Source organism: Maniola hyperantus, chromosome 7, assembly GCF_902806685.2.
Source record: "Maniola hyperantus chromosome 7, iAphHyp1.2, whole genome shotgun sequence".
NCBI lineage: Eukaryota > Metazoa > Arthropoda > Insecta > Lepidoptera > Nymphalidae > Maniola > Maniola hyperantus.
Genome location: NC_048542.1, coordinates 14454208 through 14470707, shown reverse-complemented (window position 1 = coordinate 14470707; position 16500 = coordinate 14454208). Strand labels below are relative to the sequence as shown.

The following is a 16500-nucleotide window of genomic DNA, read 5'->3' as shown; positions in this document are numbered from 1 at the left end:
ACATTATCTACAAGTGAAGACACTAGCGCCGTTTTCAAATAAAACCCTAGCGTCATCTTTGAGTGAAGACACTAGCGCTATCTTTAAGACACTAGCGCCATCTTCAACACACTAGCGCCATCTTTGAGTAAAAATAGTAGCGCCATCTTTGAGTAAAAACACTAGTGGCATCTATGAGTGAAGACACTAGCGCTATCTTCAACACATTAGCGCCATCTTTGAGTTAAAACACTAGCGCCATTTTTGAGTAAAAACACTAGTGGCATCTATGAGTGAAGACACTAGCGCTATCTTCAACACATTAGCGCCATCTTTGAGTTAAAACACTAGCGCCATTTTTGAGTAAAAACACTAGTGGCATCTATGAGTGAAGACACTAGCGCTATCTTCAACACATTAGCGCCATCTTTGAGTAAAAACACTAGCGCCATCTTTGAATGAAGACACTAGCGCCATCTTGAAGCGCGTGTTACCTGATGCAACAGTCCCTGCAGCCGGAACTCGGTGAAGTAGGTGGGCGCGGCGGCGGACGCGCGCACGGCGTGCCACAGCTTGGCGCGCGAGCTGCCCGCGAACACGGAGCGCACGCGGAACCCGCACTCGTACGTGCGGAACAGGAACGGCGCGAGACGCGAGCCGGAGTTCACCACGCACGACACTAGCGCCATCTGAAAAAATACACGGTCCTAACTTTATATACTCATTGATTTTACGGGATAAAAATTAACCTATGTCACTCTCCAGGCCTTTAAATATACCCATGCAAAATATCACGTCGAACCATTGATTGGAGCAATGGTTGCGACGTGATTGAAAGACAAACCAACACGCTTTCGCATCTATAATATGGGTATGCATGAACATTTATAAGAGTTGACCCACCTTAGGTGTATTGTGCCTGTTGCACTCGGTGAGGGTGCAGTCCTGCAAGTTTTCTTGCAGCAACTTTTCCCACGCGTCCGTGTCGTAGTACGAGTGCGTCCATACCAGCCGAGATGTACCTGCAACAATATATTATACAGTAACTAGATGATGCTCTCGACTTCGGCCGCGTGGGTTTAGGTTTTTAATCCCGTAGGAACTTTGATTTTCCGGCATAAAAAGTAGCCTATGTTACTCTCCGTTCTTTCAACTATCTCTATGCCTAAAATCAAGTCGATTGGCTGCTTAGTTAGGGCGTGAAGGAAGGACAAACAAACAAACAAACGCACTTTCGCATTTATAAATTAGTATAGATTCGTACGGATATAGGGTGTCTAAAAGACCCGATTCAGTATTAAATTACACTATCATTTAAACTTGAGAATGTGGTTATGTGTTAACCTGTCATAGAAGTATAATATAAGTTAACGAAATATTGTGTTACAAAGATATTAAGTTACAAATTCGAAAGTAAGGTTACATGTTTGTTCTCTTTTGTTCCATGTTTGTTTCCAGTCCGATTAGAATTAGTTATTCCTATAGGTATAATGCATCTGAGGAGGCTCCTGCGGTGCGGGAGGGGTGGCGGTTGTCACAAGTTGACGAATCACTGAGCTCTCGCGTCACGTCATCACACCTCTCCCTCCTCAGTTATTTGAGAAAACATCAGTTTGAATAGTACAAAAAAGTTACAGACCCCAAATTTTCAATGTATTATTTCTTATTTCTTCTTTTATGTCCTATATCACTTTACTCGCCAACTTTATATATTCTATGCCACTGACGTTTAGGTAATATTTAAAAGGCGGTCACTGAAAATCAGCGTTGGGGCATCTGGTACCTCAGATATTTGCTCTAGAGGTTTGTGTCTGAGGGGCCCGACGTCTCAACACAAGCTGAGTGGCCTACCCGTTCGAGGTGTTGCACTGCTGTACAGGACGATATTGCCTACACCATGTACCACCTATATACCTCGAATAAACATTATTCTATTCTATTCTATTCTATTCAAATCTTATTTCACGATCATTTTAATTACTATCCACCTAGTACAACTATTGTAAAATAAACTTGGCACACTAATTTGGAACTTTTAACTTTTTTGGTATTAGACAGGTATATTATGACGTCATTATGAATTCAATATGGCGGATACTTCGAATTTTTAAATTTTTATCTATGCATAATATTATCTAGTTTTTCGATGCAACCTAAACTGAAGTTTAATCGAAGTTGTACGAAAAAAACTCACCACCAATGAGCGAGGTGTTGCCAAACATTTGTTTGGACAGTGTGTGATACATATGATTAGCCGTGTCCAGGTTACCCGCTCCGCTCGCTGTAACAACAATATAATATTTAACAGTTTTCTCTCAGAACAAATACCTGTAGAAAATGCCCTATTGTGACTCTTAAGAAAGAAAGAAAGAAAGAAAACTTTTTTATTTTGATCACTACTCTACAATGAACCTTAAAACTAATTAAATCAATCTACATAATTAAACTGTTAAAGCGAGATAGCTTTATGGATTTTAAGCTTTTATTAGAACGTGACGAATGATTATTTTTTATCCTTATCACTGTAGCCAGTTTTTTTGCTTGGCGAAATGTATTTTGTCGTGAGATTTTGACAAACAACGTGAAGTAAGGTTATGTTGACTCAAGTATTTAAAAAAAAATTAATTTGTTTAAAAATTAAATACAATTTTTATTTTTCAAGTTATTGGGCAATAATGGCGCCCGTGCTAACTCCGATGATGTAATCGAACATATCTTGCCCGCTGCGGCCGGTGAGCCACTCTAGATGCCTCGATATCTCTATGGCGATGATTCCTTACTCAACTTACCAATGACCGCGGCAATAATGGCGCCCGTGCTAACTCCGATGATGTAATCGAACATATCCTGCACGCTGCGGCCGGTGAGCCTCTCTAGATGCCTCAATATCTCTATGGCGATGATCCCTCTGATACCTCCACCATCTATGGAAAGGATGTTGGGGCCTCGACCTTTTGTTGGACCAGTGTAGCCCATTAACGCTAGAGCCTGAAAAAAAATATACTAATTTTTAAAACTGGTAGTATTGATTTGAAATTTTGCTTTAATTACACTTATGAATACATCACATCTGGATTTAAATCAATAATTCTAATGAAAAAAACAAATTAAAAAATTTGTAAGATTATGCTTTAAAGAACTTTTTTTTCAAACATTTTTTTTTGCATGAAATAGGTCATGAACCTACCTCGTTAACAATACCGCTGACTTGTTTGGTTATGCCATCTGTGTCGTGTTTCATTTTGTGCTGCACTCGCAACAGAGCCCTGACTGCACCTTCCTAAAAAATATAACCATACATTCAATAAAAAAATTGTTCTTGGTAAAAGTCCCGCAAATTGCTAATGCGCGTGGCCCCCATTTTAGTGACGTCAGCACTAGACTGAAATTTCGAGCTGATGATATATTTTTATTTCGGCTGACGTTTTGGCGGCGACGGCTGATTTTTTGCATGGGTATAGATAAAGACCTGTAGAGTGACAAAGGCTTCTTTTTATCCCGGAAAATTAAAGAGTTCCGGGATAAAAGTAAACAGAAATTAAATGTAAATCCACGCGAACGAAGTCGCGGGCATCAGCTAGTTATATATATTATTTTTAATAGAGATAGCGAGCAAACGAGCAGGCGGGTCACCTGATGTTCAATGATTATCACCGCCCATGAACATTTGCAGCACCAGAGGAAACGCCGATGCGTTGCCGGCCTTTTAGGAATCTGTTTGTTGCTGGCGACTTATGCCTACTTTTTCAACTTTCGTGGAGTATATCATACCTTGATAGCATAGTCCCTGGACTCGGGATACTGTTGTAGATGCTCTATGAAGTGTTCCGTCCTCCGCAGCAGACATTCTGGTGTCTCCGCTGTCACTATGGCAGATATCACGTAGGCCGTTCTAGAATGTATGGACGACTGTAAGAGAAAATTAAATACATAATTATAAAAAAAATAGTTTATCTTCTTCTTTCTTCTATACTATAAAGAGGTAATGTCGTTAAGTTTGTTTGTAGGGGGTAATCTTTGGAACTACTGAACCGATTTTAAAAATTCTTTCACCAGTAGTAAGCTACATTATTCCTGAGTGACATAGGCTATATATTTTTAATTAGATCTTTACGAAAATTGTAATAAGCTACCCGTGCGAAGCCGGGGCGGGTCGCTAGTTTCAAATAAATTAGGTGTACAGTAACACAAGGGGGTTGGAACTTGGAACCTTGGGTTTATCTAAGAATGTACCTGCCATATTTTTCAACACACTTGCTCATAAAGTGGCTCTAATTTCACAGCAATTAGGCACATAATGACACCTATAATCAAACTGTGACTTTTTCATTACTATTATTCACAAGTGACTTATAGAGTTTTTATTTTATTTTATTGAGTTGCTTCGTAGTTTTTCAATTTATGCTTTTCAGGAAAGGCAAAGGTCATGGACCATGCAGCGTGGTAAGTTGTAGAAGATTTTAATTCTTGTGTAATGTTGAGTTGCTTTGTAGTATTTCAATTTAAATCATAACTCGTTTTCACTGTTGAAATTACAGATATTAATTAATTAAAATGTATACAAGTACTAATTATGAAGAAAATGATTTATGGTGTTCACCGCCCGACATAAGATGTGGAGCCCTTAACGTTATGGAAAGTTTACTACCTGAAAACTCCAAGGAAAAATGTCTATTTTAGTATTATTTTCTTCACAAGTGTGTTGAAAAATCGTCATATGATACACGTGTGTATTGATGATTACCGTCCTCGGCTATCTTAAGACCCTCACCTAACAGCTCGGGTCTCAATGGCGCCTCAGCGGTAATCACCAACATTACACACTTGTACCATAATGTACTATTATCTGTTCAATCAACGTGCATAATTTACATCAGAAAATAAGATATCAGATTATTTTCAAGAAAGATTTTGCCACTTTTAATAACAAATAATTTTATTTCTTGGATAAGGGTCTTACTCCAATATAATGAAAACAACCTTTATCTTGAAAGAAGATTATGCATAATATACAGTCAATATTTTGCCTTGTTGATTAAAATAAGATTTTCTCAATGTCATAATTTGCTTTATCATTTGATCCAATTTATTTATTATTTTATGCTCTATCACAATAGACGTTAAGCATAAATTACATTATCATGACTAAATTACATTATCATGATAATATTGTTACTTATTAAATTGCATAAGTACCTATTTCCTTCTCCTGTCTTATCACAAAACTATTTTTCTAATAGATGTATGTTAGTTTGGCTTTAAAATACGAAAATATTATCTCATGATTTATACATAAATGTAGATAACATAATATTATTTCCCTAATTGCTTGGAAATTCCGTTTACATTTTATAAGTAGGTAGGTGTACATTATTTTAAAATATTTCAAAGAAAGATTTTATTCGAATGGGTATTTGCCTACTTTTGAATTTGATAAATATCATTACTTTATTATAAACTAAGATAAAAATAATCACGTACGCTGAAAAAAATATTAAAATCCAACAGATTTACAAAGGTAATCATTTTAATTTGGGAGTGGGAGGGTCTTCTATCCCTTTCTCGCAAAACGAAATTTGATACCACTTGCACTATAGTATGTGACAGGTCGAAATGGCAATCGGGGAGGGAACAACCTCGCACATCCGCACAGCCCCCGCGTTAACTCGGTGCGGGGGAGGGCAGGTGACGTGCGGGTGTGCGGGGCATCCCCCCGCCTCATACCCTGATTGCCATCTCAACTTATCAGGAACTATAGTTCTTTAACCAGGTTTAAATTATAATCTGCCATTTTTATCATTAAGTTATCCAGGCTTCCAAATTAGCATAGTTATCTCTTCTCAAAACAAAGACACATATTTATGTACGGATTACGGATAAGAAATCACGCACAGATAGTGATGTGTGCCACATGTTTGGCGTGAGTCCATGACAAGTGACAACCTACTTTTATTCATTGACATTATCAAACAAATTCATATTGTTATTACAGTACGCGGCCGAAAGTGATGAACATCGGCCTTTAGAATGGCATTTCATCTTTTAGAGCATTGTCTCTGTTACTCATACCCATGACGTTTTGTCGGTCTCAATGACGGTTTTCGGATTTTTTTCCTTTACTTTGTGCTATAAGACCTACCTACCTACTTGCCAAATTTCATGATTCTAGCTCAACGGGAAGTACCCTACAGGTTTTCTTAGACAGACAACAAAGTGATCCTATAAGGATAAGGGTTCCTTTTTTTCTTTTGAGGTACGGAACTCTAAAAATAAAGCAGATTGAGAAATATAAATTGTACAAACCTTTGTGACAATAGGCTTGTTAGTCTTCCAGCTAGATTCAGAGATTTTTCCAAAATGCAGATCCTTTTTTAATTTGAAACCCTCCCAGAGGCCTTCTAAAGTAATTTCCTTTGCCTCCGACCCTAGAGTGAGACCTTCTTGAGATATTTTCTGTTCAACCTGATCACTTTTCTCTTTACCACTTTCTCTGTCTGTAATCTTCTCAGTCTCTTCAACTGTGGTTGCGTTCACTTTATGGTCAACTGCTTTTGGCTCCTTTTTAACATCAACTGTTTGTGTCAATTTCACTGAGACTGCTTTCTCAAATTTTTTTATTAAATCTAAAAAGGAAAATTATGCAATAAGTAATATATTGAAAATTATTAATTATATTATATGGCAAAAATTTAAGCTGTGATAGCCTAGTAGTTAGGATGTCCTCCTTGTAATTGGAGGTCAGGGTTTGATCCCGAGCATGCACCTCTAAGTTTTCGAGGAGTTATGTGTGTTTTGATTTAAATAAATATCACTTGCTTTAACAGTGAAGGAAAATATCGTGTGGAAACCTGCATGCATGAGAGTTCTCCATAATGTTCTCAAATGTGTGTGAAGTCTACCAATCCGCACATGGCCAGCGTGGAAGACTATGGCCAAAATCCTTTTCACTCTGAGAGGAGACCCATGCTCATCATGATGATGGCAATTATTTATGAGTTAGTTGAGTAGGAAGTGTGTGCAATATTATTATTGCCATTTAAAAACAATAAAAGTAAAGTAGATACATTCAAAGGACATTCACTGATACTGTATCATCTGAAGTTTCTAAAAATAGTACGGAATGAATGTCTAATAAAAGTTCATTGACCACAGTTCAAGAGTTCAATGTACATTTAATTGAAAGAATAAACTTTCTTTTCAAAACTAGGTATAGAATACCCCAGTCATTGTGCCCATCATGTTATTGTATGCACAAAAAAGTACTTAGTTAATTAATATTTTATTTAACCTACAAACAAGGTGTAATAGATAAAACACTTGTTTCTACAAAATAGGTATGTGTGAAGAAAGTATGTAAATAAAATACAAATATTGTTTATTTAAATATAAGATCTGTTTATACTTACTTTCCCATTGTTCAGGAGAAGCAGGCTTGAATTTCTGCACCAATTTCTCTACTTCTGCATTCAAGTTACTCATAGAGAGGTAGTGCCTAATAACACGCCACTGTCCACCTAACGACGACATTTTCACCACTTGCCTTGTACTAAAACGTTCTTATCTTAATTTATAATAGTTTTTAACACACCAAACTACTTGTATTTAAGTATCTCAGCGATTAATTAATGTATCAAATAACAAAGCGTCTTAACCAAGTCACGTACGCAACTTGTCGCGACAATAACTTCAAGAAAAATGTTCACACAAATGGTTTAGCTTCACTGTTATCTCCGACAAGTCTGGATGCAGCTAGCATTTTCACCAAACAATATAGTTTCGCGCAAAACTCTGGCAAATAAATTAAAATTCACCAATATAAATAGATCAATGCCAACACAATGACGTCAAATCGCGCGATCAGTGTTACCAACTGCAGCGAATCAAAACAAACTCAATGCACCACTTCACTTCGTGCACCATTCACTTTAGTTATGCCTCGTTTGAAATTTAGCGCTTAATCACTTCCTTATTTAAAATAATGAGTTAATTTACTTGTTGTTTGAGCAAGAGTAAATTGTAGACTGGATTGGCGCGTGTCTAACAACTAGTTTTATACTTGAACAAAAACATGTTTGTGTTTGAAAACAGTCTGCGAATCACGAGAGCGAAAAGTAGCGTCGTTCGCCACACCTTTCGTCTGAGTCAATGAAATTGCTCCAAAACGTAAATAAACATCGTACGATATTTGTTTGTAATGTAGGTAACAGTTCCAAATATTTAAACGAACTCTAATGACTGGCTGCTTGGTCTATTACTGTCTTGTCTATGTATTCAATTACGTTTAAGTCTAATGCGAACTTAATAAAAAGAGAGCGTTAATTTCTCAATCGAGAATTATTTTATTTATTTTAACTGTATGCATTTTTAACCGATCTCAAAAAAAGGTTTATGAATGAATAAACAATACTTAACATAATAAATAAAGTCGCTAGGTATTTAAAATTGTTTTTTTTTTCAAAACTTAATAAGTAGGTACCCGCAAGTCTATTGGTGCCTCGTAGAACGTTAACGTAGTTACCTAGTTGGTACTACATAATAGTCAGAATCAGAATTCTGGAATTCAAAACGCGTGGATCTTCACCAAGAGGTTATGAGTTCAAAATTCAATGCTGTTGAGCTGGTAATTTTGCTTAAATTGATATTTGGAACATATTATTACGGCTTACTTAGGTAGATAAGTGGCTAACCTATTAATATGGAATAATAGCTAATGCCCGCGACTTCGTACACGTGGATTTAGGTTTTCAAAAATCCCATGTGAACTCTTTGATTTTCCGGGATAATATGCCTATGTCACTTCTCCAGGTCTTTGATTAAATCTGTGCACAAAATCAAGTCAATCCGTTGCGACGTGATTGAAGGACAAACCAACAAACAAACACACTTTCGCATTTGGATGTAAGCTCCATAGTCTGTAACCCTCTCTATGAGATAAGGCTTTTTCCCATAAATAGGGCTATGACAATGTAGATACCTATTGATTAAAAACCGTCATTTTTGTCAACGAACTGAATAATTTTAGCTAAAAATAATGATTAGTCATTGCGCATAAGCCGAATCAATCGATCAATACTTATAATAAAACTGTAACAGGTCAAATTCTGTACATTGAAGATATTTTGAAAATTTTTTTTCGAGGGCACTCTATTATCGATACTGAACACAAATACTTATAATAAAACTGTAACAGGTCAAATTCTGTACATTGAAGATATTTTGAAAATTTTTTTTCGAGGGCACTCTATTATCGATACTAAACACAAAACTGTAATTTTTTTCATTTTTGTCTGTCTGTCTGTCTATCTGTCTGTCTGTCTGTCTGTCTGTCTGTCTGTCTGTATCACGGCCGCGCATCACGCTGAAACTACTGAATGGATTCCAATGAAACTTGGTACGATTTGAGATCATACTATGAGGAAGAATATAGGATACTTTTTATCCCGAAATTCAGCATGGTTCCCGTAGGAGAGGGGATGAAAGTTAAAATGTATACTGAGTTGTAATTCATTAACGCGTAGTCCGATTTCATTCATTCTTTTTTTGTTAGAAAGGGGATATTTTAAAAATTGTTCCGTAAATATTTCAAGGTAATCGGTTTTTAACCGACTGTCAAAAAGGAGGTGGTTCTTTTTTCTACATCGATTTTTTCGAGGTTTCTGGACCGATTTGCAAATTTTTTTTTTAAATCAACAAAAAAAGTTTTCGTGGTGGTCACATAAAAAATTCTGGATTCAACTCCTTAATCCTGATGCTGCAGAGTTACTGCCCGCCTGAGTTATCAAGATTCAGGAAGTGTTCATAGTGAATTCATATTGTAGGTAACAAGCAACGATTTTATTCTCAGACTTCAAGTCTCAACTCCTCAACCCTGATGATGTAGGGTACAGCACTCCTAAACTATAATGTTTCAGGAACTGCGGATGATGCAAAATTATTTTAGGTACCAAGCATAGGCTACATCATTGAACTTCGGATCCTAACTCCTCAATCCTGATGCTGCAAAGTACTGAAGTCCTAAATCGTGGGGATTTTAAAAAAAATTAAAAAATTTGAATCGACTGTTAGGCGGAACGAAGTTCGCAGGGTCAGCTAGTTACATAATAAAACTGAAGCATGTGTTGCGCAGATTGTTTATCAGTGAATAATTAATGCAGTTATAAATACACGTCAGCTGTTTTATCAGATATCAATACCTATTTCATTGCAATAACATTAAGGGTTTCGCACATTACACAGACTCGACGCTTCAGCCCTTGTCCTTACAGCGGAATTTTCTACATTGAATTGAAAGAAGTGTATGACCCATGGACCTTCACACACTTCTTTTAATTGAGTTGAAAATTCCACCACAAAAACACGATATAAAGGGTACATTTCCTTCTTTTACTGTGAGTTGAGTCTGAGTTGGTGTTGAGTGTGTGTAATGCTAATGTGCGAAGCTTTAATATTCATTCTTGATAAAGCTAAGCGATCAAGTTGACACCCACAGCCAACTCAAACTTTCTCAGATAGATCTTAAATGGATGGTATGGATGTTTAATTGGATGGTTTGTTGGTATGGTTGTTTGTCTTCTTTTATATTAGGCATGTTCAGTCAACAGTGTGTGTAATCCAACGTCTTGAATTTTTGTAAGTTAAGTTGATCGTTTAACTTGGGGTTCCTATATTCAATATCTATGTACCTATTCTGTAATCTGTCGATAAAAGTTATTTATGAAAAATACCTTACAATTTTTGATAAATAACAACATTGCTACGTTACTTATCGGCAGATTATAAATAGATTGAATATAGGAACCCAATGTAAACGTACACATGACGCAGTTATATTGATGACGACGCAGCAGTGATGATTAGATACTATTATGCTTGTTTTGATAATTTACTTTATCCATTAGGATACTTACCTACCTAATTATCAGTATATTATGCTACTTAACAAACTCGATTCAACTTATCATTCTCAGTTCATTTTTAGAATAAAATACTAAACAGATTTTGATTGCGCTTTTCTTGGCTTATAAAGATTTCAAAATAATGAGAAAGTCATCTGCTTCAAATAGGTAAGTAATGAATGAAAAATGATTCTTAGTCAATAGGACTTGTTATTTTCAAACAACAAATTAAAATATTAAAATATTTTTCCAACATGCTTGAAGAGACAAATTATTAAAATGCATAAGTATATTTTTATCCCTGTAAAATAGAATTGGTAAAATTAGGCACTGCTACCGTAAGTAGATACATAACTACCCAACTAATCTTAAGAATTATTGTTATGGCACACGTCTATTATTTTCATTGTAATTAAATGTGTAGGTACCTAGGTAATCATTATTAATTATTATCACAATAGTTGTTTGTTTTGCAGAAACGGTGTGCAGAAAATGCACGTGACAATCTATGTGCGAAGAAGATTGTGAAATTGTTATGATTGTTATTAAGTACCTACCTAGAAGTTTGTTATTTTTCAACGTAGTTTGAGAGTTCGGATATTTTAAAGATTTTAAGCGCAGTTCATTCAGTATATTTTTTTACTTAGGTACTTGATTAGGTAGGTAGGTACCTACGTTTTTCATCATAAACTTGCCCAGGTTCATGACTAGATATTTTACAGACGACTTGGCTGACGTTCAAAATTTGCCACATTCAATTATTTGTGACTGTTACTTTAACATATTATTTTTATAGCTAAAATACCTATGTTTCAACTAAGTAACTATATTATAAAAGGAAAACTGACTCCGACATATCAAACCACTGTGACCATAATTTCTTATTAGAACTAGACTCCACTAAGAAAGGATTTCAAAAATTCAAACGTGCGGAAAAGATATTTTCTAGTTTTTACGATGTGTGCTTTATAGTAAAAAACACAATAATTTATTTTGGAAGTCTAGTGAAATAATCGTTAAATAAAATTCATGAAACATCACCATCCTTCTGGTGCAGTCGGGTAAAAATAGGCAAGTAGTAAAAGTAATTTAGCACCTAAAAGGTACACATACATTTTGAAATTCCCACTTTCACGTAAAATTCCCGCTACAGTTTTGAAGGTTGGTAAAATTGAACTAGGCGCTAAGCACACTTAAAATTCAAAATTGCATACGGGTATGCACATACCATAGATACTTTTGTGGATATTATTTGTTTATGGTTCCGAGTTTGGACATTGCCGGGAAACCGGCATCAATCATTATTACAATCTGAATTGTTCTGATTGGCTGAATTTGTGCGATTCTTGTTGCAACAATGCATTGTAGCCAATAGAGAGCGAGCGTCAACCAATCAGACGTGATTGCGATCGTGACATTGTAGCTGTCATTCTCCCGCAATCGCGCTGCACTTTTATCCCAGATCACATCAGCACCAGTCAGGAACCTAAGAACCTAAATCCAAGAAAAGCTAAGCTGATTCCTAGTTCTAGGCGGGTAGAGTGGGTTGCAGAAGTCTTGATTGAATAATATTGATCCAAAATTAACAACCAGGGACGTCGCTTTTGTCAACGTTTAACGGTAACCGTAACGAAACTTTAACCGCATGTCATGCAACTGGAGAAGGGAGCTATTTTAATGATAGGTTAGCTAAATATTTCGCACGGAAGTAGAACGAACGAGAATTATGTAATGTTATCTGTCCGCTTCAAATATACACAACGCAGTTAGTTTTCAAGGACGCTACGAGTAGGTAGCTAGCTTGTTCAAAACAAGTTTTAAAATACCTACACCTACATAATAGGTGATACTAATTATGTACATAATTCATTTACGACTATAAGTCCCGCAAATTGCTAATGCGCTGGAACCATGTCTCATTAACATCGTAATGACGTCAGCCGAAATAAAAATATACTATCAGCTCGAATTATACATCCAACTCCAAGGCTCGAAACTTCAGTTTAGTAACGTCCTAAAATGGCGGCCACGCGCATTAGCAATTTGCGGGACTTATAGCTGACCACTAGCTGACGCACGCACTGACGTCTACTTAATACAAATAGACTTGCGATTGCCTAACTCTTTTTGAAGCAAGCAAATTGAGAATTTGCCAGTTTGATGGCGATAGCAGCAAACGGACGGACAGCGGAAACTCAGTTAGTAGGGTCCCATTGGCACCCTTCGGGTATGGAACCCTAAAAACTGCCTCTATGTGGGCCTTCCAGGTTTTCCGCTTCCATTGTATTTAAGATTGCATAATTAGGTGAGATCGCAGGCAAAACATGTTACTTATCGAAAAAAAAGATGACAGGTAGGTACGATACTTTTTACGAGATAAGATATTATTTCTTTTAATATATAGGAATAGGGTAAAGTAAAATAAAATAATGTGAAAAATATCAATAGGTATAGTTATTATTTATTAAAAAATACAAAATATTCGCGTCATTGTATTTTAAGTAATACCTACACACTAAATACACAAGCCAAGATAGTTAACGTGAATAAACATTTTAAATTCAATGTTGTATATCTATCCCTCTTTATGCTACGTAGTTAGAACGAGACAGCATACTTGTCTTAAGGGCGTGACGTCCTACGTAATACAACTAGAGCACGTTGCTCGTAAGCACAGAATATTTCATCCCAGGAAGAGAAGGCTCACTTGGCAAAGGCGTTCAAATACCGCGCTACGCGAATATTTAAATAAGCTACGCGAGAGCCGTCAGAGGGAGACACCGCTATTTCTCGCGTCACATGACCAAGTGAGCAAGTCTCTCTCTTTTTTTATTCTATATAATTAGAGGGAGACAGTATTTTAATAGTGTTTCAAACACAGGCAGGTTCGCTGAACTGAATTCGCTGAATGCCCTTGAAGGCACTAACTCATCTCTCTCTCTTATCCTATACTGTAAAAACGAGACAGTACTCTGACAGAGTTATGGAACCCGTGTCGGCCTACAACCTATCTCTCTCTTCCCTATGCAATTAGAGCGCGACAGTAGTCGGCTAGTGTTTTAAGGCCGTGTCGCCCTACAACTCGCGCGTTGTAGCCACTGACCGCGACGTTGATGTGCAGCTCTGTGACTTGTGTGGAGCACGCAGCTTCCGGGTCGCCTGATGACGTCAAGCTGCCGAACCTGAGGGATGACTACAATCTATCTCTCTTTTCCCTATGCAATTAGAGCGCGACAGTAGTCGGCTAGTGTTTTAAGGCCGTGTCGCCCTACAACTCGCGCGTTGTAGCCACTGACCGCGACGTTGATGTGGTGCACCTCTGTGACTTGTGTGGAGCACGCAGCTTCCGGGTCGCCTGATGACGTCAAGCTGCCGAACCTGAGGGATGACTACAATCTATCTCTCTCTTCCCTATGCAATTAGAGCGCAACAGTAGTCGGTTAGTATTTTAAGGCCGTGTCGCCCTACAACTCGCGCGTTGATGTGTGCGTTGTGCATCTCTGCGACTTGTGTGGAGCACGCGGCTGCCGGGTCGCCTGATGACGTCAAGCTGCCGAACCTGAGGGATGACAAAAATCTATCTCTCTTTTCCCTATGCAATTAGAGCGCGACAGTAGTCGGCTAGTGTTTTAAGGCCGTGTCACCCTACAACTCGCGCGTTGTAGCCACTGACCGCGACGTTGATGTGCAGCTCTGTGACTTGTGTGGAGCACGCAGCTTCCGGGTTGCCTGATGACGTCAAGCTGCCGAACCTGAGGGATGACTACAATCTATCTCTCTCTTCCCTATGCAATTAGAGCGCAACAGTAGTCGGCTAGTGTTTTAAGGCCATGTCGCCCTACAACTCGCGCGTTGATGTGTGCGTTGTGCAGCTCTGCGACTTGTGTGGAGCACGCGGCTGCCGGGTCGCCTGATGACGTCAAGCTGCCGAACCTGAGGGATGACAACAATCTATCTCTCTTTTCCCTATGCAATTAGAGCGCGACAGTAGTCGGCTAGTGTTTTAAGGCCGTGTCGCCCTACAACTCGCGCGTTGTAGCCACTGACCGCGACGTTGATGTGGTGCACCTCTGTGACTTGTGTGGAGCACGCAGCTTCCGGGTCGCCTGATGACGTCAAGCTGCCGAACCTGAGGGATGACAACAATCTATCTCTCTTTTCCCTATGCAATTAGAGCGCGACAGTAGTCGGCTAGCGTTTTAAGGCCGTGTCGCCCTACAACTCGCGCGTTGTAGCCACTGACCGCGACGTTGATGTGGTGCACCTCTGTGACTTGTGTGGAGCACGCAGCTTCCGGGTCGCCTGATGACGTCAAGCTGCCGAACCTGAGGGATGACAACAATCTATCTCTCTTTTCCCTATGCAATTAGAGCGCGACAGTAGTCGGCTAGTGTTTTAAGGCCGTGTCGCCCTACAACTCGCGCGTTGATGTGTGCGTTGTGCAGCTCTGCGACTTGTGTGGAGCACGCGGCTGCCGGGTCGCCTGATGACGTCAAGCTGCCGAACCTGAGGGATGACAACAATCTATCTCTCTTTTCCCTATGCAATTAGAGCGCGACAGTAGTCGGCTAGTGTTTTAAGGCCGTGTCGCCCTACAACTCGCGCGTTGTAGCCACTGACCGCGACGTTGATGTGGTGCACCTCTGTGACTTGTGTGGAGCACGCAGCTTCCGGGTCGCCTGATGACGTCAAGCTGCCGAACCTGAGGGATGACAAAAATCTATCTCTCTTTTCCCTATGCAATTAGAGCGCGACAGTAGTCGGCTAGTGTTTTAAGGCCGTGTCGCCCTACAACTCGCGCGTTGTAGCCACTGACCGCGACGTTGATGTGCAGCTCTGTGACTTGTGTGGAGCACGCAGCTTCCGGGTTGCCTGATGACGTCAAGCTGCCGAACCTGAGGGATGACTACAATCTATCTCTCTCTTCCCTATGCAATTAGAGCGCAACAGTAGTCGGCTAGTGTTTTAAGGCCATGTCGCCCTACAACTCGCGCGTTGATGTGTGCGTTGTGCAGCTCTGCGACTTGTGTGGAGCACGCGGCTGCCGGGTCGCCTGATGACGTCAAGCTGCCGAACCTGAGGGATGACAACAATCTATCTCTCTTTTCCCTATGCAATTAGAGCGCGACAGTAGTCGGCTAGCGTTTTAAGGCCGTGTCGCCCTACAACTCGCGCGTTGTAGCCACTGACCGCGACGTTGATGTGGTGCACCTCTGTGACTTGTGTGGAGCACGCAGCTTCCGGGTCGCCTGATGACGTCAAGCTGCCGAACCTGAGGGATGACTACAATCTATCTCTCTTTTCCCTATGCAATTAGAGCGCGACAGTAGTCGGCTAGTGTTTTAAGGCCGTGTCGCCCTACAACTCGCGCGTTGTAGCCACTGACCGCGACGTTGATGTGGTGCACCTCTGTGACTTGTGTGGAGCACGCAGCTTCCGGGTCGCCTGATGACGTCAAGCTGCCGAACCTGAGGGATGACTACAATCTATCTCTCTCTTCCCTATGCAATTAGAGCGCAACAGTAGTCGGCTAGTGTTTTAAGGCCATGTCGCCCTACAACTCGCGCGTTGATGTGTGCGTTGTGCAGCTCTGCGACTTGTGTGGAGCACGCGGCTGCCGGGTCGC

At 39.3% G+C, this 16500-nt stretch overlaps 1 protein-coding gene across 1 annotated transcript in view; it reads right to left on the bottom strand.

Annotated features, from left to right (window-relative positions):
• The window catches only part of LOC117984081 (uncharacterized), a 34678-nt gene that overhangs the window by 3543 nt on the left and 14635 nt on the right, over window positions 1-16500 (bottom strand). The window contains exons 12-19 of the mRNA XM_069500026.1: window positions 13492-13495; window positions 6283-6602; window positions 3751-3888; window positions 3167-3259; window positions 2769-2967; window positions 2174-2260; window positions 883-1001; window positions 474-668 (exon numbers count right to left, since the gene is read on the bottom strand). Of these exons, the coding sequence (XP_069356127.1) occupies window positions 474-668; window positions 883-1001; window positions 2174-2260; window positions 2769-2967; window positions 3167-3259; window positions 3751-3888; window positions 6283-6602; window positions 13492-13495 (1155 nt within the window). The remainder of the gene's footprint in view (window positions 1-473; window positions 669-882; window positions 1002-2173; window positions 2261-2768; window positions 2968-3166; window positions 3260-3750; window positions 3889-6282; window positions 6603-13491; window positions 13496-16500) is intronic.